At 49.2% G+C, this 21,896-nt stretch overlaps 1 protein-coding gene across 12 annotated transcripts in view; it reads right to left on the bottom strand.

Moving 5' to 3' along the window:
- The window catches only part of LOC125462139 (centriolar coiled-coil protein of 110 kDa-like), a 104,446-nt gene that overhangs the window by 31,641 nt on the left and 50,909 nt on the right, over positions 1–21,896 (bottom strand). For all 12 annotated transcript variants that reach the window (XM_048551737.2, XM_048551738.2, XM_048551736.2 and 9 more), the window contains exon 5: positions 1,368–1,495. In XM_048551737.2, the coding sequence (XP_048407694.1) occupies positions 1,368–1,495 (128 nt within the window). The remainder of the gene's footprint in view (positions 1–1,367; positions 1,496–21,896) is intronic.

The following is a 21,896-nucleotide window of genomic DNA, read 5'->3' as shown; positions in this document are numbered from 1 at the left end:
GACAGGTCAAGGAGGTGGGATGAGGTTAGTAGGTAGGAGATGGAGGTGCGGCTTGGGGTGGGAGGAAGGGATGGGTGAGAGGAAGAACAGGTTAGGAAGGCATCCCTTCCTCCCACCCCAAGCCGCACCTCCATCTCCTACCGACTAACCTCATCCCACCTCCTTGACCTATCCGTCTTCCCTGGACTGACCTATCCCCTCCATACCTCCCCACCTATACTCTCTCCACCTATCTTCTTTTCTCTCCATCTTCCGTCCGCCTCCCCCTCTCTCCCTATTTATTCCAGAACCCTCACCCCATCCCCCTCTCTAATGAAGGGTCTAGGCCCGAAACGTCAGCTTTTGTGCTCCTGAGATGCTGCTGGGCCTGCTGTGTTCATCCAGCCTCACATTTTATTATCTTGGATTCTCCAGCATCTGCAGTTCCCATTATCACTGATATAATGTGAATAAACAGTTTCCAAGTGTAACTTGTCGTCCAGTGTGAAACTAAATGTCATTAGCTTGCCATGTTTTTCCAAACAAAAGAAATCCATTCCTATTTTATGTTTTAATTAGACGACAAAAATCAACAGTAAAAAGAGCCCATTTACTGTTCAACTGATTAATTTTTAGCCGGCAGTGAAGGGGTGCATCTGACTCATATGTTAAAGGGGAAGCCAAGTTCAGCAGGTCAATCAATCATTACTGCAGATATTTAAAATCTTTCAATACATGTTATGAATAATTCTTTTCACTTAAATGTACGAGTTTGTTTCTCCCCCATCTTCACCAGACTCCTAATGTCTGCCCATAGTGGATACTGGGTGAGTGGTCTTGGAACTGGCATCGTCAGTACACAGTGCCATTGAGGCAGGGAGAGAGAAAGTACAGAGGCTAGACAGCCTAACAATTTCAGAAATATCTAATTCGAAGTCCTAGAGAACAGTGGCTAGCCAGCTTGTTTCAGCATTCACCCATCCTGACTGCTGCGGAATCTGGTATTTTCTGTGGTTGACTAACTCCTTGAGATGAAGGAATTTTTGCAAAGAGTAAAACTGAGGGAATTTCACACATTGAAAGAGAAACATATGCATAATGTAGGAGGAACAGTAAAGGGTTGAAGTAGAATATTAGCAAGTTACAAGTCAACACAATACTCCAAAATAATTGATTTTAACCCTTTTCCAGTGGTATTATACTCCCGTAATAGAAAAATATTATGACATTTGAAAAGGTGCAATGGACTACCCATCAGTTGTGTAGCATTTAGCAAATAATTCATTTCAGCAACCCTCGCTGCAGTGAGGAGCATTTGACCCATTTATTATGCTTTTTGGATTAAAATTTGAAGGGAAAATCTAAAATGTCATAAACACTCTTCCTACCCTCCGCAGTTTCTCTTGTTCTTTTTCTTGTTCAGCAATCAGCATAGAGAGTTGCAAGGTGTGATGTTCTTCCAATTGCTTCCGCATTTCTATAAATGTCATCATCTGTTTTGTCATAAGCTCTTCACCTGAATAATGGTACAGAAGGGAAAAAAATAATTACCCCACTAGATATACAAGTAGGCCTGGATTTCCATACAAACTAGGAGCAGAGTAGCCTATTCAGTCTTTGATTCTGTTCAATAAGCTCATGACTGATCTGTTTTTGTATCAAATATCTCAATCCAATCTCTTCTCAAGGACCTTTGACTTTCTTGCCTCTTGTTACACCTCACTGGGGTAGCACACGGAAATCACTATTCCCAGGCTTATCATAAAAGTTAAAGATTTTGAAAAGTACACAGAATCCCTAATTTATCTGGATTTCAGGCCCAGACTGAAAAAGCATGGACCAGACTGCTGGAATTTCCATCTATACGTACGTACTGACAGACTAACGGAACATGGGTGTTATACACGGAGGGAAGGACTGGGAAGACAGTGACCACTATCTATAAGATTGATGTGATGATCCTTTCGCTCATTAAAATGCTGCTTCTCAATTTTCCTACTCTAGGTACTTTCACCTGTTTGTAAGGAGCACAGAGTGACTGGCTCACACTTTTAAAAGTTTTTTGACATTTAATTAAAAATCACACCAACAGCAATCTTTGAGGGGAAACTGGCTATTTTCACGTCCAAGATAGTAAGAACTGTAGATGCTGGAGTCAGACATAACGTGGAGCTGGAGGAACACGGCAGGCTAGGCAGCAGAGGAGCAAGAAAGTTGACATTTTGGGTCAGGACCGTTCTACAGAAATGGGGAGGGGGGTTGGGCTGGGAAAGGTGGGTGGGATGGTGATAGGTGAGTGCAGTAAGGAGTGGTGGGGATTGGTCAGTGAGGTGGGAGGAGTGGATAGTGGGACAGAAGATAAACAGGTTGTGTCAGGTAAAGGTGGCAGGGTTGAATGGAAAGATCAGTATTGGGATGAAGCCAGGGGTGGGGAGATTTTAAAACTGGGAAAAATCCACATGAAGGCCATTGGGCTGTAGGCTCCCAAGGTGCTGCTCCTCCAGTTTGCGGGTGGCGTCATTGTCACACTGGAGGAAGCCCAGGATGGACATGTCACCCAGGGATGGGACGGGGACTTGAAACGGATCATGACTGAAAGGTGTTTTCATTTGTCACAAACAAAGTGCAGGTGCTCCACAAAATGGTCTCCAATCCTCCGCTTGGTCTCATCGATATAGAGGAGGCCACATTGGGAGCAGTCAACCATGTTGACAGATGTGCAGGTCAACGCCTGTCCAATGTGGGAAGTTTGTTTTGTGCCTTGAATGAGGGTGACAGGGAAGCTGTAAGGGCAGGTGTGGCACTTCCAGTTGTTTCCGGGGGTGGTGGGGTTAGTGGAGAGTTTGAAGCGGATGAGGGAGTTGCGGAGAGAGCAGTCCCTACAAAAGGCAGATAGGGTTGAGGATGGAAATGTATCTTTGGTTCTGAGGTCGGATTGTAGGTGGCAGACAATGATACATTGGATATACAGATTGGTGGGATGATATGTGAGGACAAGGGGTGGGGGGAAGGTTTGTGTCTTTATTTTTATTGGGGAGAGAGGATACGAGGGCAGAAGTGCAGTTGAGGGCATTTTCGATCATCAGAGGCGGGGAAAGTTGCGGTCCTTGAAAAAGGAGGATATCTGGGATGTTCGGGAGTGAAACGCTCCATCTTGGGAGCAGACAAAGAACAAAGAAAATTACAGCACAGATACAGGCGGTTCGGCCCTCCAAGCCTGTGCCAATCCAGATCCTCTATCTAAACCTGGTGCCTATTTTGCAAGGATCTGTATCCCTCTACTCCCCGCCCATTCATGTATCTGTCTAAATACATCTTAAAATGATACTATCGTGCCTGCCTCTACCGGCAACGAGTTCCAGGCATCCACCACCCTCTGCGTAAAGAACTTTCCACGCATATCTCCCTTAAACTTTTCCCCTCTGATCCTGAAATCGTGATCCCTAGTAATAGAGTCCCCATTCTGGGAAAAAGCTTCTTGCCATCCACCCTGTCTGGGCTTCAGATTGTTGCGCTGACCTGTGAAACCATCGAGGGCCAAAGGCCTGTACTGGGCTGTAACGTGCTATGGTCTATGCTCATGATTTTATAGACCTCAATCAGGTCCCCCCTCAACCTCTGCCTTTCTAATGTAAATCATCCTAATCTACTCAAACTCTCTTCATAGATAGCACCCTCCATACCAGGCAACATCCTGGAGAACCTCCTCTGCACCCTCTCCAAAGCATCCACATCCTTTTAGTAATGCGGATACCAGGAGTGTAAGCAATATTCCAAATGTGGCCAAACCAAAATCCTACATAACTGTAACAAGACCTGCCAACTCATGTACTCAATACCCTGTCCAATAAATGAAAGCATACAGTATGCCTTCTTGACCACTCCATCCACCTGCGTTGCCATCTTCAGGGTATAATGGACCTGAACACCCAGATCTCTCTGTGCATCAACTTTCCCCAGGGCTTTTCCATTTACTATAGAGTTCGCTCTTGAATTGGATCTTCCAAAATGCATTACCTCGCATTTGCCTGAATTGAACTCCATCTGCAATTTCTCTGCCCAACTCTACAATCTATCTACATTCTGCTACCTTCTGATAGTCCCCTTCACTATCTGCTAGTCCACCAATCTTAGTGTCATCCATAAACTTGCTAATCAGACCATCTATACCTTTTTCCAGATCATTCATGTATATCACAAACAGTGGTCCCAACACGGATCCCCGTGGAACACCACTGGTCACAGTTCTCCATTTTGAGAAACTCCCTTCCACTACAGCTCTCAGTCTCCCATTGCCCAGCCAGTTCTCTATCCATCTGGCTAGTACACCCTGCACCCCTTGTGACTTCACTTACTCCATCAGCCTATCATGGGGAACATGATCAAACGCCTTACTGAAGTTCATGTATATGACATCTACCGTCCTTCCCTCATCTATCAACTTTGTCACTTCCTCAAAGAATTCTACCAAATTAGTAAGATATGACCTTCCCTGCACAAAACCTTGCTGCCTATATTCTTCCAAATGTAAACAGATTCTATCTCTCAGTATCTTCTCCAGCAGCTTCCCTACCACTGACGTCAGGCTCACCGGTCGATAATCATCTGGATAGTCCTTGCTACCCTTCTTAAACAGGGGGGCAACATTAGCAATTCTCCAGCCTTCCGGGACCTCGCCAATGCTCAAGGATGCTGCAAAGGTATCTGTTAAGGCCCCAGCTGTTTCCTCTCTCGCTTCCCTCAGTAGCCTGGGTTAGATCCCATCTGGACCTGGGGACTTGTCCACCCTAATGTCTTTTAGAATACCCTACACTTCCCCCCCCCCCTCCTTATGCTGACTTGACCTAGAGAAATCAAACATCTATCCTTAACCTCAACATTCATTACGTTCTCTCCTCAGTGCATATCGACACAAAGTACTCATTAAGAATCTCACTCATTTTCTGACTCCTCACATAACTTCCCTCCTTTGTCCTCGAGTGGGCCAACCCTTTCTCTCATTACTCTCTTGCTCCTGATGTTTGAATAAAAGGCTTTGGGATTTTCCTTAACCCTGTTTGCTAAAGATATTTCATGGCCCGTTTTAGCCCTCTTAATTCCTCATTTCAGATTGGTCAAACTTTCTCAATATTCTTCCAAAGCTTTGTCTGTTTTCAGTCACCTTATGTATGCTTCCTTTTTCCTCTGTTAGTCTCTCAATTTTACCTGTCATCCATGGTTCCCTAATCTCACCCTTCCTATCCCTCATTTTCACAGGGACATGTCTGTCCTGCACTCTTTTTAACTTCTCTTTAAAAGCATCCCACATATCAAATGTAGATTTACCCTCAACCAGCTGCTCCCAATCCACATTCCCCAGCTCCTGCCAAATTTTGCTACAGTTAGCCTTCTCCCAATTTAGCACTTTTCCTTTAGGACCACTCATCTTTGTCCAAAAATATTCTAAAACGTACGGAATGGTGATCCCTATTCCAAAAGTTATCCCCTACTGAAACTTCAACCATCTGGCCGGGCTCATTCCCCAGCACTAGGTCCAGTCTGACGCCTTCCCAAGTTGGACTATTTACATTCTGCTCTAGAAAACCCTCCTCACAAATTCTGCTCCATCTAAACCGCTAACACTAAGTGCATCCCAGTCAATTCTGGGAAAATTAAAATCTCCAATCACCACCACCCTGTTGCTCCTACACCTTTCCATAATCTGTCTACATATTTGTGCCTCTATCTCACACTTGCTGTTGGGAGGCCTGTAGTACAGCCCCAACATTATTAATACACCCTTCCTATTTCTGAGCTCTGCCTCTATTGCCTCACTGCTCGTGTTCTGCATAGTGCCCTCCTTCAGCACAGCTGTGATAGCCCCTTTGACCAATAATGCAACTACTCCACACCTCCACCCCTTTTACCTCCTCCTGTATACCGCCTGAAGCATCTATATCCTCGGATATTTAGTTGCCAATCTTGCCCTTCCCTCAACCAAGTCTCAGTAACAGCAATAATATCATACTCCCAGGTACGAATCCAAGCCCTAAAATTCATCTGCCTTACTTACTATGCTTCTTGCATTAAAACAAATGCACCTCAGACCACCTGTCCCTCGGTGTTCATCATCTGCTCTCTATCTACTCTTTCCTTTAGTCACACTGATTTCATTATCTAGTTCCTTACAGGCTTTAGTTCCCACCTCCCTACTATCCACTAACCTCCTCATTTGGTTCCCATCCACCTGCCACATTAGTTTAAACCCTCCCCAACAGCATTAGCAAAAACAGCCCCTAGGACATTGGTTCCAGCCCTCCCCAGCTATAGACTATCCAATTTGTAATAGCCCCACCTCCCCGGTCCCAATGTCCCAAAAATCTGAACCTCTCCCTCCTGCACCATCTTTGACGCCACTCATTTATCCTGCCTATTTTTGCCTAGTGGAGAAGGACGAATTGGGAGTAGGGGATCATATTCTTGCAGGAAGGTGGGTGAGAAGTGTAGCCTGGGTACTGTGGGAGTCAGTGGGCTTGAAGTAATGTCGGTTTTCAGTCAGTCACCAGAGATGGAGAGAAGTCCAGGAAGGACAGGGGGATATCAGAGATGATCCAGATGAATTTGAAGTTAAGTGAAAAGTGTTAGTAAAGTTGATGAACTGTTCAATGGGAATATGAGGCAGCGCCAATAGAGTCGGCGTAGCGGAGGAAGGAGGTGAGAGATGGTGCGAGTGTAGCAGCGGAAGAGGGACATTTTAGGTACATTTAAGTCGTCATTGGACAAGCATATGGACGTACATGGAATAGTGTAGGTTAGATGGGCTGGAGATCTGTATGACAGGTCGGCACGACATTGAGGGCCCGAAGGGCCTGTACTGTGCTGTAATGTTCTATGTTCTATGATTGTTCACATATCCAGTGAAGAGGCAGACGTAGCTCGGACCCATGCGGGTTCCCATGGCCACCTCTGTTGTCTGTAGGAGGTGGGAGGAGTTAAAGGAGAAGTTGTTGCGGGTAAGGGCGAGTTCAGTTAAGCCGACAAGGGTGTTGAAAGAGGGCTGGTGGGGCCTGCAGAAGAGGAAAATGCGGAGGGCTTTTACGCCATCGGCGTGGGGGATACAAGTGTACAGGGATTGGATATGCATAGTGAAGACGAGGTGTTGGGGGACAGAGAATTAGACATGTTGGAGGACGTGGGCGGTGTTCTGGACGTAGGTGGAGAGTTCCCAGACTGCGTGTGCGTCTGCCAGAATAAAGGTAAGGGCGGAGAAGATCAATCGGGCAGGAGCAGGCAGAGACAATGGGTTGACTGGGACAGTCAGGTTTTGTGGAGTTTGGGAAGGACACAAATGAGCGATGTAGGGTTGGGAAAAAATGAGGTTGGAGGCTATGGGTGGGAGGTTACCTGAGATTATGAGGTTGTGAATGGTTTGAGGGGTGATGTTTTGGTGGTCAGCAGTGTTATGATGGAGGGGCCGGTAGGAGGTGGTGTCAGAGAGTTGGCACTTGACCTCAGCTATGTTAAAAAGGTCAGTGCACCATACCACTACTGCGCTTCTGATAGTGTGGTTAAGGTTGGAGTGGTGGGCTGCACAACTTCCCACATCACTGGCCAAACTCCACCACTCCCTACCTGCACTCACATATCACCATCCACAAACCTTCCCCAGCCCCACCCCTTCTCTCTTTGAGCTCCCTTCCCCCTCCCCATTTCTCAAGAATGGTCCTGACCCGAAACGTCAACTTTCCTGCTCCTTTCATGCTGCCTAACCTGTGTTCCTGCAGCTTCACATGAGATGCTTTTCACTGCTCAGCATAAAAGGCTCCTTCCCATCTGGCGATCCGATGTCTTTTGCCCTGAACATTCACATCCCCATGCCGTTCACCTAACTAGGAGTCAATTGTGTAATTATTAGTTGAATGCCTTTATCAGCGGCTAGCCGTTTCATAGACCAAGTAATTGTTGCCAGCCAAATGTTCATTCACATACAGCCCCCTACTCCAACTTCTGTGTAACTAGGCTTTCCCCACAGCTTAAACCAACAGCTGTGTAAACAGCACTGATGAGGAACTTGCTTTTAGTAGGTTTTTTTATTTCAATCATGGGAATTGCTAGCTGGCCAGCATTTATTGACCGTCACTAGTTGCCCTTGACAAGGTGATGAGTGAGCTGCCTTTTCCATGTTTCTGTAGATTGAACCACAGAATTCCAGGATTTTTACCCAGCGACAATGAAAGGTCAGCAATATATTGCCAAATCAGGATGGTAAGTGGTTGAAGGAAAATTGCAGGTGGTGGTGTTCCCATGTAACTAGTACCTTGTCCTTCCAGAATGAACCGTGTCGGAGTTTGGAAGGTGCTAAGGAATTGTGAATTTCTGCAACACATCTTACAGACAGTACACCCTGCTGCTACCTAGTGTTAGTGGTAAGACTGATGAAATTTAGACAAGGTGTAGAGCTGGATGAACACAGTAGGCCAAGCAGCAGAGAAACAGGAAGGTTGATGTTTCAGGCCTAGACACTCCTTCAGAACTTTTCTTTCTGAAGAGGAGTCTAGACCCAAAACATCAGCCTTCCTGCTCCTCTGATGCTACTTCGCCTGCTGTGTTCATCCAGCTCTACACCTTGCTATCTCAGATTCTCCAGCATCTGCAGTTCCTACTATCTCTGATGAAATTTAGAGCTTGGATTAATACATGCAATTATGATGGTCTGTGACAGCAACATGGTTGAAGAATGGACAGGACTGGCAGCCTAACGTTCTGGGATATCGATGTTTCAGACGAGACAGTGCAGGAAGCAAAAGTAGTGGGCAAGTTGCATTACTGTTACAAGCATATCGTAGCTGTGTTGAGGGAGTACACTCTGGAGGGATCTTGCAGTGAGGCATTACAGATAGACTCAAGAATACAAAGGGTGCAATTACAATGCCAGGATTGTACTGACGATCTCCCAGCAGTCAGTGGAAAATAGAGAGAGATATGTAGTCAAGCGTCTGAAAAGATGTGGAAGTAACAGGGTTGTTGTGGTGGGTAATTTTAACTTCCCCCATATTGACTGGGACTCCCTCAGCACAGAGGGTTTGGATGGGGCGCAAGTGTATCTGGGAGGGTTTTTTGAAGCAGTATGTGGATAGGCCAACAAGGAAGGGGGCCATACCAGATCTAGTATTGGAAAATGAGCCCAGCCTGGTGATCGAAGTATCAGTGCGGGAGAATTTGGGGAATGGTGACCCTAATTTCTTAAGTTTTCAGACAATTATGGATAAGAAACAACAGTTGACTTGAGTTGAAGGTATTAATTTTTTTTGGGGGGGGGTGCGCTGATGGTAGAGAGGCTAACTATTAGGCCAGAATTGGAGAATGTGGATTTGGGAGAAGCTGTTTGGTGTCAAATCCACGTCTGGCACAGCAGTCTTTTAAAGACCAGTTGATCAGAATGAAAGACAGACATGTTGCTCTGAAAATGGAGGAGAGTGGCAGGATTCGGCAGCCTTGGATAGCAGGGGAGATTATCAGCGTAATCGAAAAGAAAGTTTACCTAAGGTGTAAGCAACTAAACACAAATGAAGTCCTTGAAGAATGTAGAGGAACTACGAAGGGGCTCAAACATGGAGCTAGGAGGGGTAGAGAGAGATATGAAATGTGTTTGGCCAGCAGATTAAAGAGAATCCCAAGGCATTTTATAATTATATTAGGAGCAAGAGGGTAACCAGGGAAAGAGTAAGCACACGATAATAAAATGTGAGGCTGGATGAACACAGCAGGCCCAGCGGCATCTCAGGAGCACAAAAGCTGACGTTTCGGGCCTAGACCCTTCATCAGAGAGGGGGATGGGGAGAGGGAACTGGAATAAATAGGGAGAGAGGGGGAGGCGGACGGAAGATGGAGAGAAAAGAAGATAGGTGGAGAGAGTATAGATGGGGAGGTAGGGAGGGGATAGGTCAGTCCAGGGAAGACGGACAGGTCAAGGAGGTGCGATGAGGTTAGTAGGTAGATGGGGGTGCGGCTTGGGGTGGGAGGAAGGGATGGGTGAGAGGAAGAACCGGTTAGGGAGGCAGAGACAGGTTGGGCTGGTTTTGGGACGCAGTGGGTGGAGGGGGAAGAGCTGGGCTGGTTGTGTGGTGCAGTGGGGGGAGGGGACGAACTGGGCTGGTTTAGGGATGCAGTAGGGGAAGGGGAGATTTTGAAACTGGTGAAGTCCACATTGATACCATATGGCTGCAGCGTTCCCAGGCGGAATATGAGTTGCTGTTCCGGCAACCTTCGGGTGTCATCATTGTGGCACTGCAGGGGGCCTATGATGGACATGTCATCTAGAGAATGGGAGGGGGAGTGGAAATGGTTTGCGACTGGGAGGTGCAGTTGTTTGTTGCGAACTGAGCGGAGGTGTTCTGCAAAGCGGTCCCCAAGCCTCCGCTTGGTTTCCCCAATGTAGAGGTAGCCGCACCGGGTACAGTGGATGCAGTATACCACATTGGCAGATGTGCAGGTGAACCTCTGCTTAATGTGGAATGTCATCTTGGGGCCTGGGATGGGGGTGAGGGAGGAGGTGTGGAGACAGGTGTAGCATTTCCTGCGGAGAGAGTGGTCTCTCCGGAAAGCTGACAGTGGAGGGGATGGAAAAATGTCTTGGGTGGTGGGGTCGGATTGTAAATGGCGGAAGTGTCGGAGGATAATGCGTTGTATCCGGAGGTTGGTAGGGTGGTGTGTGAGAACGAGGGGGATCCTCTTGGGGTGGTTGTGGCGGGGGCGGGGTGTGAGGGATGTGTTGCGGGAAATACGGGAGACGCGGTCAAGGGCGTTCTCGATCACTGTGGGAGGGAAAGTTGCGGTCCTTAAAGAACTTGGACATCTGGGATGTGCGGGAGTGGAATGTCTTATCGTGGGAGCAGATGCGGCGGAGGCGGAGGAATTGGGAATAGGGGATGGAATTTTTGCAGGAGGGTGGGTGGGAGGAGGTGTATTCTAGGTAGCTGTGGGAGTCGGTGAGCTTGAAATGGACATCAGTTACAAGCTGGTTACCTGAGATGGAGATTGAGAGGTCCAGGAAGGTGAGGGATGTGCTGGAGATTGCCCAGGTGAACTGAAGGTTGGGGTGGAAGGTGTTGGTGAAGTGGATGAACTGTTCCAGCTCCTCTGGGGAGCAAGAGGCGGCGCCGATACAGTCATCAATGTACCGGAGGAAGAGGTGGGGTTTGGGGCCTGTGTAGGTGCGGAAGAGGGACTGTTCCACGTAAGCTACAAAGAGGCAGGCATAGCTGGGGCCCATGCGGGTGCCCGTGGCCACCCGCTTAGTCTGTAGGAAGTGGGAGGAGTCAAAAGAGAAGTTGTTGAGGGTGAGGACGAGTTCAGCTAGGCGGATGAGAGTGTCGGTGGAGGGGGACTGGTCGGGCCTGCGGGATAGGAAGAACCGGAGGGCCTTGAGGCCATCTCCATGCGGAATGCAGGTGTACAGGGACTGGACGTCCATGGTGAATATGAGGTGTTGGGGGCCAGGGAATTGGAAGTCCTGGAGGAGGTGGAGGGCGTGGGTGGTGTCACGGACGTAGGTGGGGAGATCCTGGACCAAAGGGGAGAAAATGGAGTCCAGATAGGAGGAGATGAGTTCGGTGGGGCAGGAGCAGGCTGAGACGATGGGTCGACCAGGGCAGGCAGGTTTGTGGATTTTGGGAAGGAGATAGAAACGGGCCGTGCGGGGTTGGGGAACAATGAGGTTGGAGGCTGTGGGTGGGAGGTCCCCTGTGGTGATGAGGTCGTGAATGGTGTTGGAGATGATGGTTTGGTGCTCGGGTGTGGGGTCATGATCGAGGAGGCGGTAGGAGGTGGTGTCAGAGAGTTGGCGTCTGGCCTCGGCGATGTAGAGGTCAGTGCGCCATACTACCACTGTGCCACCCTTGTCTGCGGGTTTGATGGTGAGGTTGGGGTTGGAGCGGAGGGAGCGGAGGGCTGCCCGTTCTGCGGGGGAGAGGTTGGAGTGGGTGAGAGGGGTGGAGAGGTTGAGGCGGTTAATGTCTCGACGGCAGTTGGAGATGAAGAGGTCGAGGGAGGGTAGGAGGCCTGGGGGTGGTGTCCAGGAGGAGGACTTGTGTTGGAAGCGGGTGAAGGGGTCAGTGGAGGGAGGGTTGGGTTCCCAGTTGAAGAAGTAGGCATGGAGACGAAGACGGCGGAAAAACTGCTCTATGTCCAACCGTGACTGGTATTCGTTGATGTGTGGTTGTAGGGGGACAAAGGTGAGCCCCTTGCTAAGGACTGACCGTTCGTCCTCAGTCATTGGGAGGTCTGGGGGGATGGTGAAGATGCGGCAGGGCTCAGTGTGGCTGTCTCCTCTGGGGTTGCTGGCTGTGGAGGTTGTGGGCGGAGCGATGAGGTCGTGGGCCGTGGGCGGGGTTCCGCCAGCGTTGGCCGTGGGCGGGGTTCCGCCGGCGGTAGGATGATGGGGGTGGGCGGCAGCAGCTGCAGTGAGGGTGGTGTGTGGGGTGTTGTACCTGGACGTGGAGGTGGTGACTGCAGCAGCGGTTCCGGAAGTTTTGTGGCCGGCGGAGGCGGATGTGACGTCATCGGTGGGGTCTCCGGCCGTGTCCTCATGGTCAATGGCGGCGGGTGCATGGTGGGGGAGGGGCAGGTACAGACTCGGGATTTGGGAGGCGCAGGAATCCTCTTGTGGGAGGCAGGGGCCCGTGAGTTGGTTGTACTTGCGATTTTTGGTGTCCAGTAAAGCTGAGTGGAACTGGGTGTTCAGTCTGTGGATCCTGCGGAGGATGAAAAACAGCAGGGGTCCTTTGCAGGTCTGGGAGAGGGAGGCTCTGAGCTGGGGCAGGCTGGATTGCAGTGTGTGGAGGTGCCGGCGCATGGCGGCGAGTGTCTGACTCGCAGGGAGAAACGCTTCTGAAGGGCCTGAATATTCTGGGTGTAGAGGTGGTCACGGTTGGGACTAAATTGGGAAGGCTGAAATGTGGACTGTAGTCCCTTGGGGATGATCTGGTTCCGTAGGCAGGTGCTGAGGAAGGTGATGTGGCTGTGGTACCTGGTTTGCTTCAGGACATGGTCGAGCAGATTCAAGGCCGAAGAGATTACAAGAGAGTTGCAATGGGAGAGAGATTCCCTGAGGTTGGTCCGGAGGGAGGAGGGTAACTTCTTCAGGTTAGGCATCCCTGGAAGAGGCTTCGCAGTGAGGTTAAAATAGTATCAGAGATAATGGGAACTGCAGATGCTGGAGAATTCCAAGATAATAAAATGTGAGGCTGGATGAACACAGTAGGCCCAGCAGCATCTCAGGAGCACAAAAGCTGACGTTTCGGGCCTAGACCCTTCATCAGAGAGGGGGACGGGGAGAGGGAACTGGAATAAATAGGGAGAGAGGGGGAGGCGGACCGAAGATGGAGAGTAAAGAAGATAGGTGGAGAGAGTGTAGGTGGGGAGGTAGGGAGGGGATAGGTCAGTCCAGGGAAGACGGACAGGTCAAGGAGGTGGGATGAGGTTAGTAGGTAGCTGGGGGTGCGGCTTGGGGTGGGAGGAAGGGATGGGTGAGAGGAAGAACAGGTTAGGGAGGCAGAGACAGGTTGGACTGGTTTTGGGATGCAGTGGGTGGGGGGAAGAGCTGGGCTGGTTGTGTGGTGCAGTGGGGGGAGGGGACGAACTGAGTAAGCCCACTTAAGGTTAAAGGAGGGAAGTTACATGTGGGTAGCATGGTGACTCAGCAGTTAGCACTGCTGCCTCACAGTACCAGGGGCCAGAGTTTAATTCCAGCCTTGAGCAGCTGTCTGTGTGGAGTTTGCACATTCTTCCTGTCTTTGTGGGCTTCTTCCGGGTGCTCCAGTTTCCTCCCACGATCCAAAGATGTGCAGGTTAGGTGGATTGGCCATGCTAAATTGCCCATTGTGTCCAGGGATGTGTACTTTAGGTGGATTAGCCATGAGAAAGACAGAGTTACAGGGACAGGGCAGAGGGTGAGATGTTCTTCAGAGAGTTGGTGTGGGCATGTTGGGCCAAATGTCCTGTTTCCACACTGTAGGGGCTGTATTCTGCCAACAGGTGAGATTCTTAATGAGTACTTTACATCAGTATTCACCAAAGAGATGACATGAGGGATGCTGAGGTTAGGAAAAGGTGTGTGAATATAATGAAGGTCAATATAATGAAGGAAGAAGTGTTGGGTGTCTTGATATGTATTTCCAAGGATGCTAAGGTCAAGTACAAGAGGACACAGGTTCAAGGTGAGGGGTGATAATTGAGGAGTAGTGCAGGGAAAATCTTTCAAAGGGTAATGAGTGTTTGGGACGCACTGGAAGCAGCCATGTTAGCAATGTTTTAAGCATATCTTGATTGACACATGAATGGGAAGCAAACAGGGGAATAGAAACCACATATAGGCAAGGAGGATTAGGAATTGGTGCAGGCTTGGGGGGCTTAAGGGCCTGTTCCTGTGCTGAACTGTATTGGAGTCGCATGTAGGCCAGATCAGGCAAGGGTAGCAGTTATCCGTCCCCAAATGACATTAAAATGACCCAGATAAATTTTTACAATGGTTGATAATTTCACATTCACTGAAATTAGCTTTGAATTCTAGCAATTTCTTTTCATGATTATCCTATCATATCTTCCAAATAGGAACTCAGGTTTGGTTCTCAGAAGCAGGAATGCCTTTTCCATCCATCTTTCATGTGGAACTCGTGATAAATATCATAAGGTGAAAACATTACCATCTGCAGATTTCCCTCCAAGCTGCTCACCATCCTGACTTTGAAATATTTCAACACTCCTTCAGTGTTGTTGGATCATATTCCTGGAAATTGCTCCCTAATCATACATGGGTGCACCTACACCAAACAGACTGCAGCAATTTAATAAACCAGCTCACCACCACCTTCTAAAACCTAACTTGGTATCGGCAATTATGGCTGGCTTAGCCAGCAATGTTCCATCCCGGGTGAATGAAAGAAAGCTTATACCAATGCTATGGTTCTAATGTCAAAGGCTGTAACACGGCAACCTCAGAAGGCATTTGGTCTCTATCAAAAGTTTCATTATTTTGCATTTAAGTGTTCTTGCACAGTTGCTGATCATCAGATGTACCTTTGGTCGCCAGGAACATTGATCGCCTGGTTCTTATTAAAGCAAATTCCCAAATGCTGAATGGCAAAGACAACTCCCAAATGTAAAAGGCACAAGTCTGCTTAAAGAAACTGTCACATTAACACTCTGCAACTTACAAATATTTTAAATTTAAAATATTTTCTTGACAGGAAAAATCACTAATGTGAAACCCGTTTAAAAAGGGAGTAAGGCAAAAGATGGAAAATTACAGGCCGATTTGCCTAACCTTGGTCGTGGGTAAGATTTTGGAGTCCATTGTGAAGGATGAGATTTCTGAATTTTTGGAAGTCTATGGTAAAATAGGGCAAAGTCAGCATAGTTTCATCAAGGGGAGGTGTTCGCATGGATAGAAGAATGGCTGTCTGGCAGAAAGCAGAGAGTGGGGGTAAAGGGGTCTTTCTCACCTTGGCAGCTGGTGATAAGTGGTATTTTGCAAGGGTCATTGTTGTGACCACAACTTTTCACTTCATACATTAATGGTGTCAATGAAGGAACTGTGGGCAATCTGGCTAAGTTTGCAGATGATACAAAGATAAGTGGAGGGACAGGTAGTATTGAGGAGGTGGGGAAGCTGTAGAAGGATTTGGACAGGTCAGGAGAGTGGGCAAAGAAGTGGCAGATGGAGGGCAACGTGGGAAAGTGGTAGGTCATGCACTTTGGTAAGAAGATTAAGAGCATGAACTATTTTCTAAATGAGGAGAAAATTCAGAAGGCTGAATGGCAAAGAGACTGGGGAGTTCTAGTCCAGGATTGTCTCATGGTAAACTTGTAGGTTGAGTCAGTCATCAGGAAGGGAAATGCAGTGTTGGCATTTGTTTTGAGCTGACTCGAGCATAAAAGCAACGATTTACGACTGAGGTAATAAAATGTGAGGCTGGATGAACACAGGCCCAGCAGCATCTCAGCAGCACCAAAGCTGACATTTCGGGCCTAGACCCTTCATCAGAGAGGGGGATGGGGTGAGGGTTCTGGAATAAATAGGGAGAGAGGGGGAGGCAGACCGAAGATGGAGAGAAAAGAAGATAGGTGGAGAGGACAGTATAGGTGGGGAGGTAGGGAGGGGATAGGTCAGTCCAGGGAAGATGGACAGGTCAAGGAGGTGGGATGAGGTTAGTACGTAGGAGATGGAGGTGCGGCTTGGGGTGGGAGGAAGGGATGGGTGAGAGGAAGAACAGGTTAGGGAGGCAGACACAGGTTGGACTGGTTTTGAGATGCAATGGGTGGAGGGGAAGAGCTGGGCTAGTTGTGTGGTGCAGTGGGGGGAGGGGACGAACTGGGCTGGTTTTGGGATGCGGTGGGGGAAGGGGAGATTTTGAAGCTGGTGAAGTCCACATCTGACCTTTACATCGCCGAGGCCAGACGCCAACTCTCCGACACCACCTCCTACCGCCCCCTCATAGAACATAGAACATAGAACAGTACAGCACAGAACAGGCCCATTAGCCCACAATGTTGTGCCGACCATTGATCCTCATGTATGCACCCTCAAATTTCTGTGACCATATACATGTCCAGCAGTCTCTTAAATGACCCCAATGACCTTGCTTCAACAACTGCTGCTGCCAACGCATTCCATGCTCTCACAACTCTCTGTGTAAAGAACCTGCCTCTGACATCCCCTCTATACTTTCCACCAACCAGCTTAAAACTATGACCCCTCGTGCTAGCCATTTCTGCCCTGGGAAATAGTCTCTGGCTATCAACTCTATCTATTCCTCTCATTATCTTGTATACCTCAATTAGGTCGCCTCTCCTCCTCCGTTTCTCCAATGAAAAGAGACCGAGCTCAGTCAACCTCTCTTCATAACATAAGCCCTCCAGTCCAGGCAGCATCCTCGTAAACCTCCTCTGAACCCTCTCCAAAGCATCCACATCTTTCCTATAATAGGGCGACCAGAACTGGACGCAGTATTCCAAGTGCGGTCTAACCAAAGTCTTATAGAGCTGCAACAAGATCTCACGACTAAAAAACTCAATCCCCCTGTTAATGAAAGCCAAAACACCATATGCTTTCTTAACCCTGTCCACCTGGGTGGCCATTTTAAGGGATCTATGTATCTGCACACCAAGGTCCCTCTGTTCCTCCACGCTGCCAAGAATCCTATCCTTAATCCTGTACTCAGCTTTCAAATTCGACCTTCCAAAATGCATCACCTCGCATTTATCCAGGTTGAACTCCATCTGCCACCTCTCAGCCCATCTCTGCATCCTGTCCATGTCCCGCTGCAGCCTACAACAGCCCTCTATACTGTCAACGACACCTCCGACCTTTGTGTCGTCTGCAAACTTGCTGACCCATCCTTCAATCCCCTCATCCAAGTCATTAATAAAAATTACAAACAGTAGAGGCCTAAGGACAGAGCCCTGTGGAACCCCACTCACCACTGACTTCCAGGCAGAATATTTTCCTTCTACTACCACTCGCTGTCTTCTGTTGGCCAGCCAATTCTGTATCCAAGCAACTAAGTTCCCCTGTATCCCATTCCTCCTAACCTTCTGAATGAGTCTACCATGGGGAACCTTATCAAATGCCTTACTGAAGTCCATATACACCACATCCACAGCTCGACCCTCATCAACTTTTCTAGTCACATCCTCAAAAAACTCGATAAGGTTTGTAAGGCATGACCTACCCCTCACAAAGCCGTGTTGACTGTATTTGATCAAGCCATGCTCTTCCAGATGGTCATAAATCTTATCCCTCAGAATCCTTTCTAACACCTTGCAGACGACAGACGTGAGACTTACTGGTCTATAATTGCCGGGGATTTCCCTATTTCCTTTCTTGAAGAGAGGAATTACATTTGCCTCTCTCCAGTCCTCAGGTACGACTCCAGTGGAGAGCGAGGATGCAAAGATCTTCGCAAGTGGCGAAGCAATTGCATTTCTCGCTTCCCAAAGCAGCCGAGGACAAATCTGGTCCGGGCCTGGCGACTTGTCAATCTTAATGTTTGACAAAATTTTCAGCACATCAGCTTCCTCTATCTCTATCCATTCCAGCTTGCACACCTGCTCTTCAAAGGTTTCATTCACTACAAAGTTCGTTTCTTTCGTAAAGACAGAAGCAAAAAACTCATTTAGGGCTTCCCCTACCTCCTCAGGCTCCACACACAAGTTCCCTATGCTATCCCTGATCGGCCCTACTCTTTCTTTGACCATTCTCTTATTCCTCACGTAAGTGTAAAATGCCTTTGTGTTTTCCCGGATTCCTTCTGCCAAGCCTTTCTCGTGCCCCCTCCTGGCTCTCCTCAGACCATTTTTGAGCTCCTTCCTTGCCTGCGTGTAATCCTCTCTAGCTGAACTTGACCCTAGCTTCCTCCACCTTATGTAAGCTACCTTCTTCCTTTTCACAAGAAGCTCCACCGCTCTCGTCATCCAAGGTTCCTTTACCTTACCCCTTCTTGCCTGTGTCAGAGGGACATATTTACTCATCACTCCCAACAACTGTTCCTTAAACAGTCTCCACATGTCTATAGTTCCCTTACCATGGAACAACTGCTCCCAGTCTATGCTTCCTAACTCATGTCTAATCGCATCATAGTTTCCTCTTCCCCAATTAAATATCCTCCCATTTTGCCTAATCCTCTCCTTCTCCATAGCTATGTAGAATGTGAGGCAGTTATGGTCACTATCACCAAAATGCTCTCCCACCACAAGATCTGATACCTGCCCCGGCTCGTTTCCAAGCACCAAGTCTAGAATGGCCTCTCCCCTCGTCGGCCTGTCAACGTACTGCGTTAGGAAACCCTCCTGAACACACCTTACAAAAACAGCTCCATTCAAATCTTCTGCTCGAAGGAGGTTCCAATCAATATTAGGAAAGTTAAAGTCACCCATTACAACAACCCACACTTTTCCAAAATCTGCCGACCTATGCTTTCTTCAATCTCCCTGCTGCTATTGGGGGGCCTGTAGTAAACCCCTAACGAGGTGACTGCTCCCTTGCTGTTCCTAATTTCCACCCATACTGACTCAGTAGGCAGATCTTCCTCGACAAAGGAAGCTTCTGTAGCTGTGATACCCTCTCTGATTAGTAGTGCTACACCCCCTCCTCTTTTTCCCCCCCTCCCTATTCTTTTTAAATGTTCTAAACCCTGGAACATCCAGCAACCATTCCTGCCCCTGAGAAACCCATGTCTCTGTTGTGGCCACAACATCATAGCACCAGGTACTGATCCATGCTCTAAGTTCATCACTTTTATTCCTGATACTCCTTGCATTGAAGCAAACACACTTTAACTGATCCCCTGGTTCCTTCCCAGGAAAATGCTTCCCACTAGCTGGTCTACCTCTTGCTACTGCCTCACCTGCATCAACTCTCACCTCTGGTATACAGCTCAGGTTCCCACCCCCCTGCCATACTAGTTTAAACCCTCTCAAACTACTCGAGCAAACCTTCCACCCAGGACATTGGTCCCCTTCCAGTTCAGATGCAACCCGTCCTTCTTGTACAGGTCCCACCTTCCCCAGAAGGCATCCCAATTATCTACATATCTGAAGCCCTCCCTCCTACACCAGCTGCGTAGCCACGTGTTCAGCTGCGCCCGCTCCCTGTTCCTCACCTCGCCATCTCGTGGCACCGGTAGTAAACCAGAGAACACTACTCTGTTCGTCCTGCTCTGCAGCTTCCATTTCGATCATGACCCACACCCGTGCACCAAACCATCATCTCCAACACCATTCACGACCTCATCACCTCAGGGGACCGCCCACCCACAGCCTCCAACCTCATGTTCCCCAACCCCGCACGGTCCTTTTCCATCTCCTTCCCAAAATCCACAAACCTGCCTGCCCTGGTCGACCCATCGTATCAGACTGCTCCTGCCCCACCGAACTCATCTCCACCTATCTGGACTCCATTTTCTCCCCTTTGGTCCAGGAACTCCCCACCTACGTCCGTGACACCACCCATGCCCTCCACCTCCTCCAGGACTTCCAATTCCCTGGCCCCCAACACCTCATTTTCACCATGGGCGTCCAGTCCATATACACCTGCATTCCACATGCAGATGGCTTCAAGGCCCTCCGCTTCTTCCTGTCCCGCAGGCCCGACCAGTCCCCCTCCACCGACACCCTCATCCGCCTAGCCGAAATCGTCCTCACACTCAACAACTTCTCTTTCGAATCCTCCCACTTCCTACAGACTTAAGGGGGTGGCCATGGGCACCCGCATGGGCCCCAGCTATGCCTGCCTCTTTGTAGGTTACGTGGAACAGTCCCTCTTCCGCACCTACACAGGCCCCAAACCTACCTCTTCCTCCGTTACATTGATGACTGTATCAGCACCGCCTCTTGCTCCCCAGAGGAGCTCGAACAGTTCATCCACTTCACCAACACCTTCCACCCCAACCTTCAGTTCACCTGGGCCATCTCCAGCACATCCCTCACCTTCCTGGATCTCTCAGTCTCCATCTCAGGCAACCAGCTTGTAACTGATGTCCATTTCAAGCCCACCGACTCCCACAGCTACCTAGAATACACCTCCTCCCACCCACCCTCCTGCAAAAATTCCATCCCCTATTCCCAATTCCTCCGCCTCCGTCGCATCTGCTCCCACGATGAGGCATTCCACTCCCGCACATCCCAGTTGTCCAAGTTCTTCAAGGACCGCAGCTCCCCCCCCCCCCCCGACAGTGGTCGAGAACGCCCTTGACCGCGTCTCCCGCATTTCCTGCAACACATCCCTCACAACCCGCCCCCGCCACAACCGCCCAAAGAGGATCCCCCCTTGTTCTCACACACCACCCCATCAACCTCCGGATACAACGCATCATCCTCCGACACTTCCGCCATCTACAATCCGACCCCACCTCCCAAGACATTTTTCCATCCCCACCCCTGTCGGCTTTCCAGAGAAACCACTGTCTCTGTGACTCCCTTGTTCGCTCCACACTGCCCTCCAACCCCACCACACCCGGCACCTTCCCCTGCAACCGCAGGAAATGCTACACTTGTCCCCACACCTCCTCCCTCACCCCTATCCCAGGCCCCAAGATGACTTTCCACATTAAGCAGAGGTTCACCTGCACATCTGCCAATGTGGTGTACTGCATCCACTGTACCCGGTGTGGCTTCCTCTACATTGGAGAAACCAAGCGGAGGCTTGGGGACCGCTTTGCAGAACACCTCCGCTCGGTTCGCAATAAACAACTGCACCTCCCAGTCGCAAACCATTTCCACTCCCCCTCCCATTCTTTAGATGACATGTCCATCATGGGTTTCCTGCAGTGCCACAATGATGCCACCCGAAGGTTGCAGGAACAGCAACTCATATTCCGCTTGGGAACCCTACAGCCCAATGGTATCAATGTGGACTTCACCAGCTTCAAAATCTCCCCTTCCCCCACCACATCCCAAAACCAGCCCAGTTCGTCCCCTCCCCTCACTGCACCACACAACCAGCCCAGCTCTTCCCCTCCACCCACTGCATCCCAAAACCAGTCCAACCTGTCTCTGCCTCCCTAACCTGTTCTTCCTCTCACCCATCCCTTCCTCCCACCCCAAGCCGCACCTCCATCTCCTACCTAACCTCATCCCACCTCCTTGACCTGTCCATCTTCCCTGGACTGACCTATCCCCTCCCTACCTCCCCACCTATCTTCTTTTCTCTCCATCTTCGGTCCGCCTCCCCCTCTCTCCCTATTTATTCCAGTTCCCTCTCCCCATCCCCCTCTCTGATGAAGGGTCTAGGCCCGAAACGTCAGCTTTTGTGCTCCTGAGATGCTGCTGGGCCTGCTGTGTTCATCCTGCCTCTCGTTTTATTATCTTGGATTCTCCAGCATCTGCAGTTCCCATTATCACATTTACTACTGAGGCTCTGGTCAGGCCACATTTGGAGTAGT

The sequence above is a fragment of the Stegostoma tigrinum genome, chromosome 23 (genome assembly GCF_030684315.1).
Source record: "Stegostoma tigrinum isolate sSteTig4 chromosome 23, sSteTig4.hap1, whole genome shotgun sequence".
NCBI lineage: Eukaryota > Metazoa > Chordata > Chondrichthyes > Orectolobiformes > Stegostomatidae > Stegostoma > Stegostoma tigrinum.
Note: the sequence above shows the minus strand (reverse complement) of the source record. Positions and strands in the feature narration are given on the sequence as shown.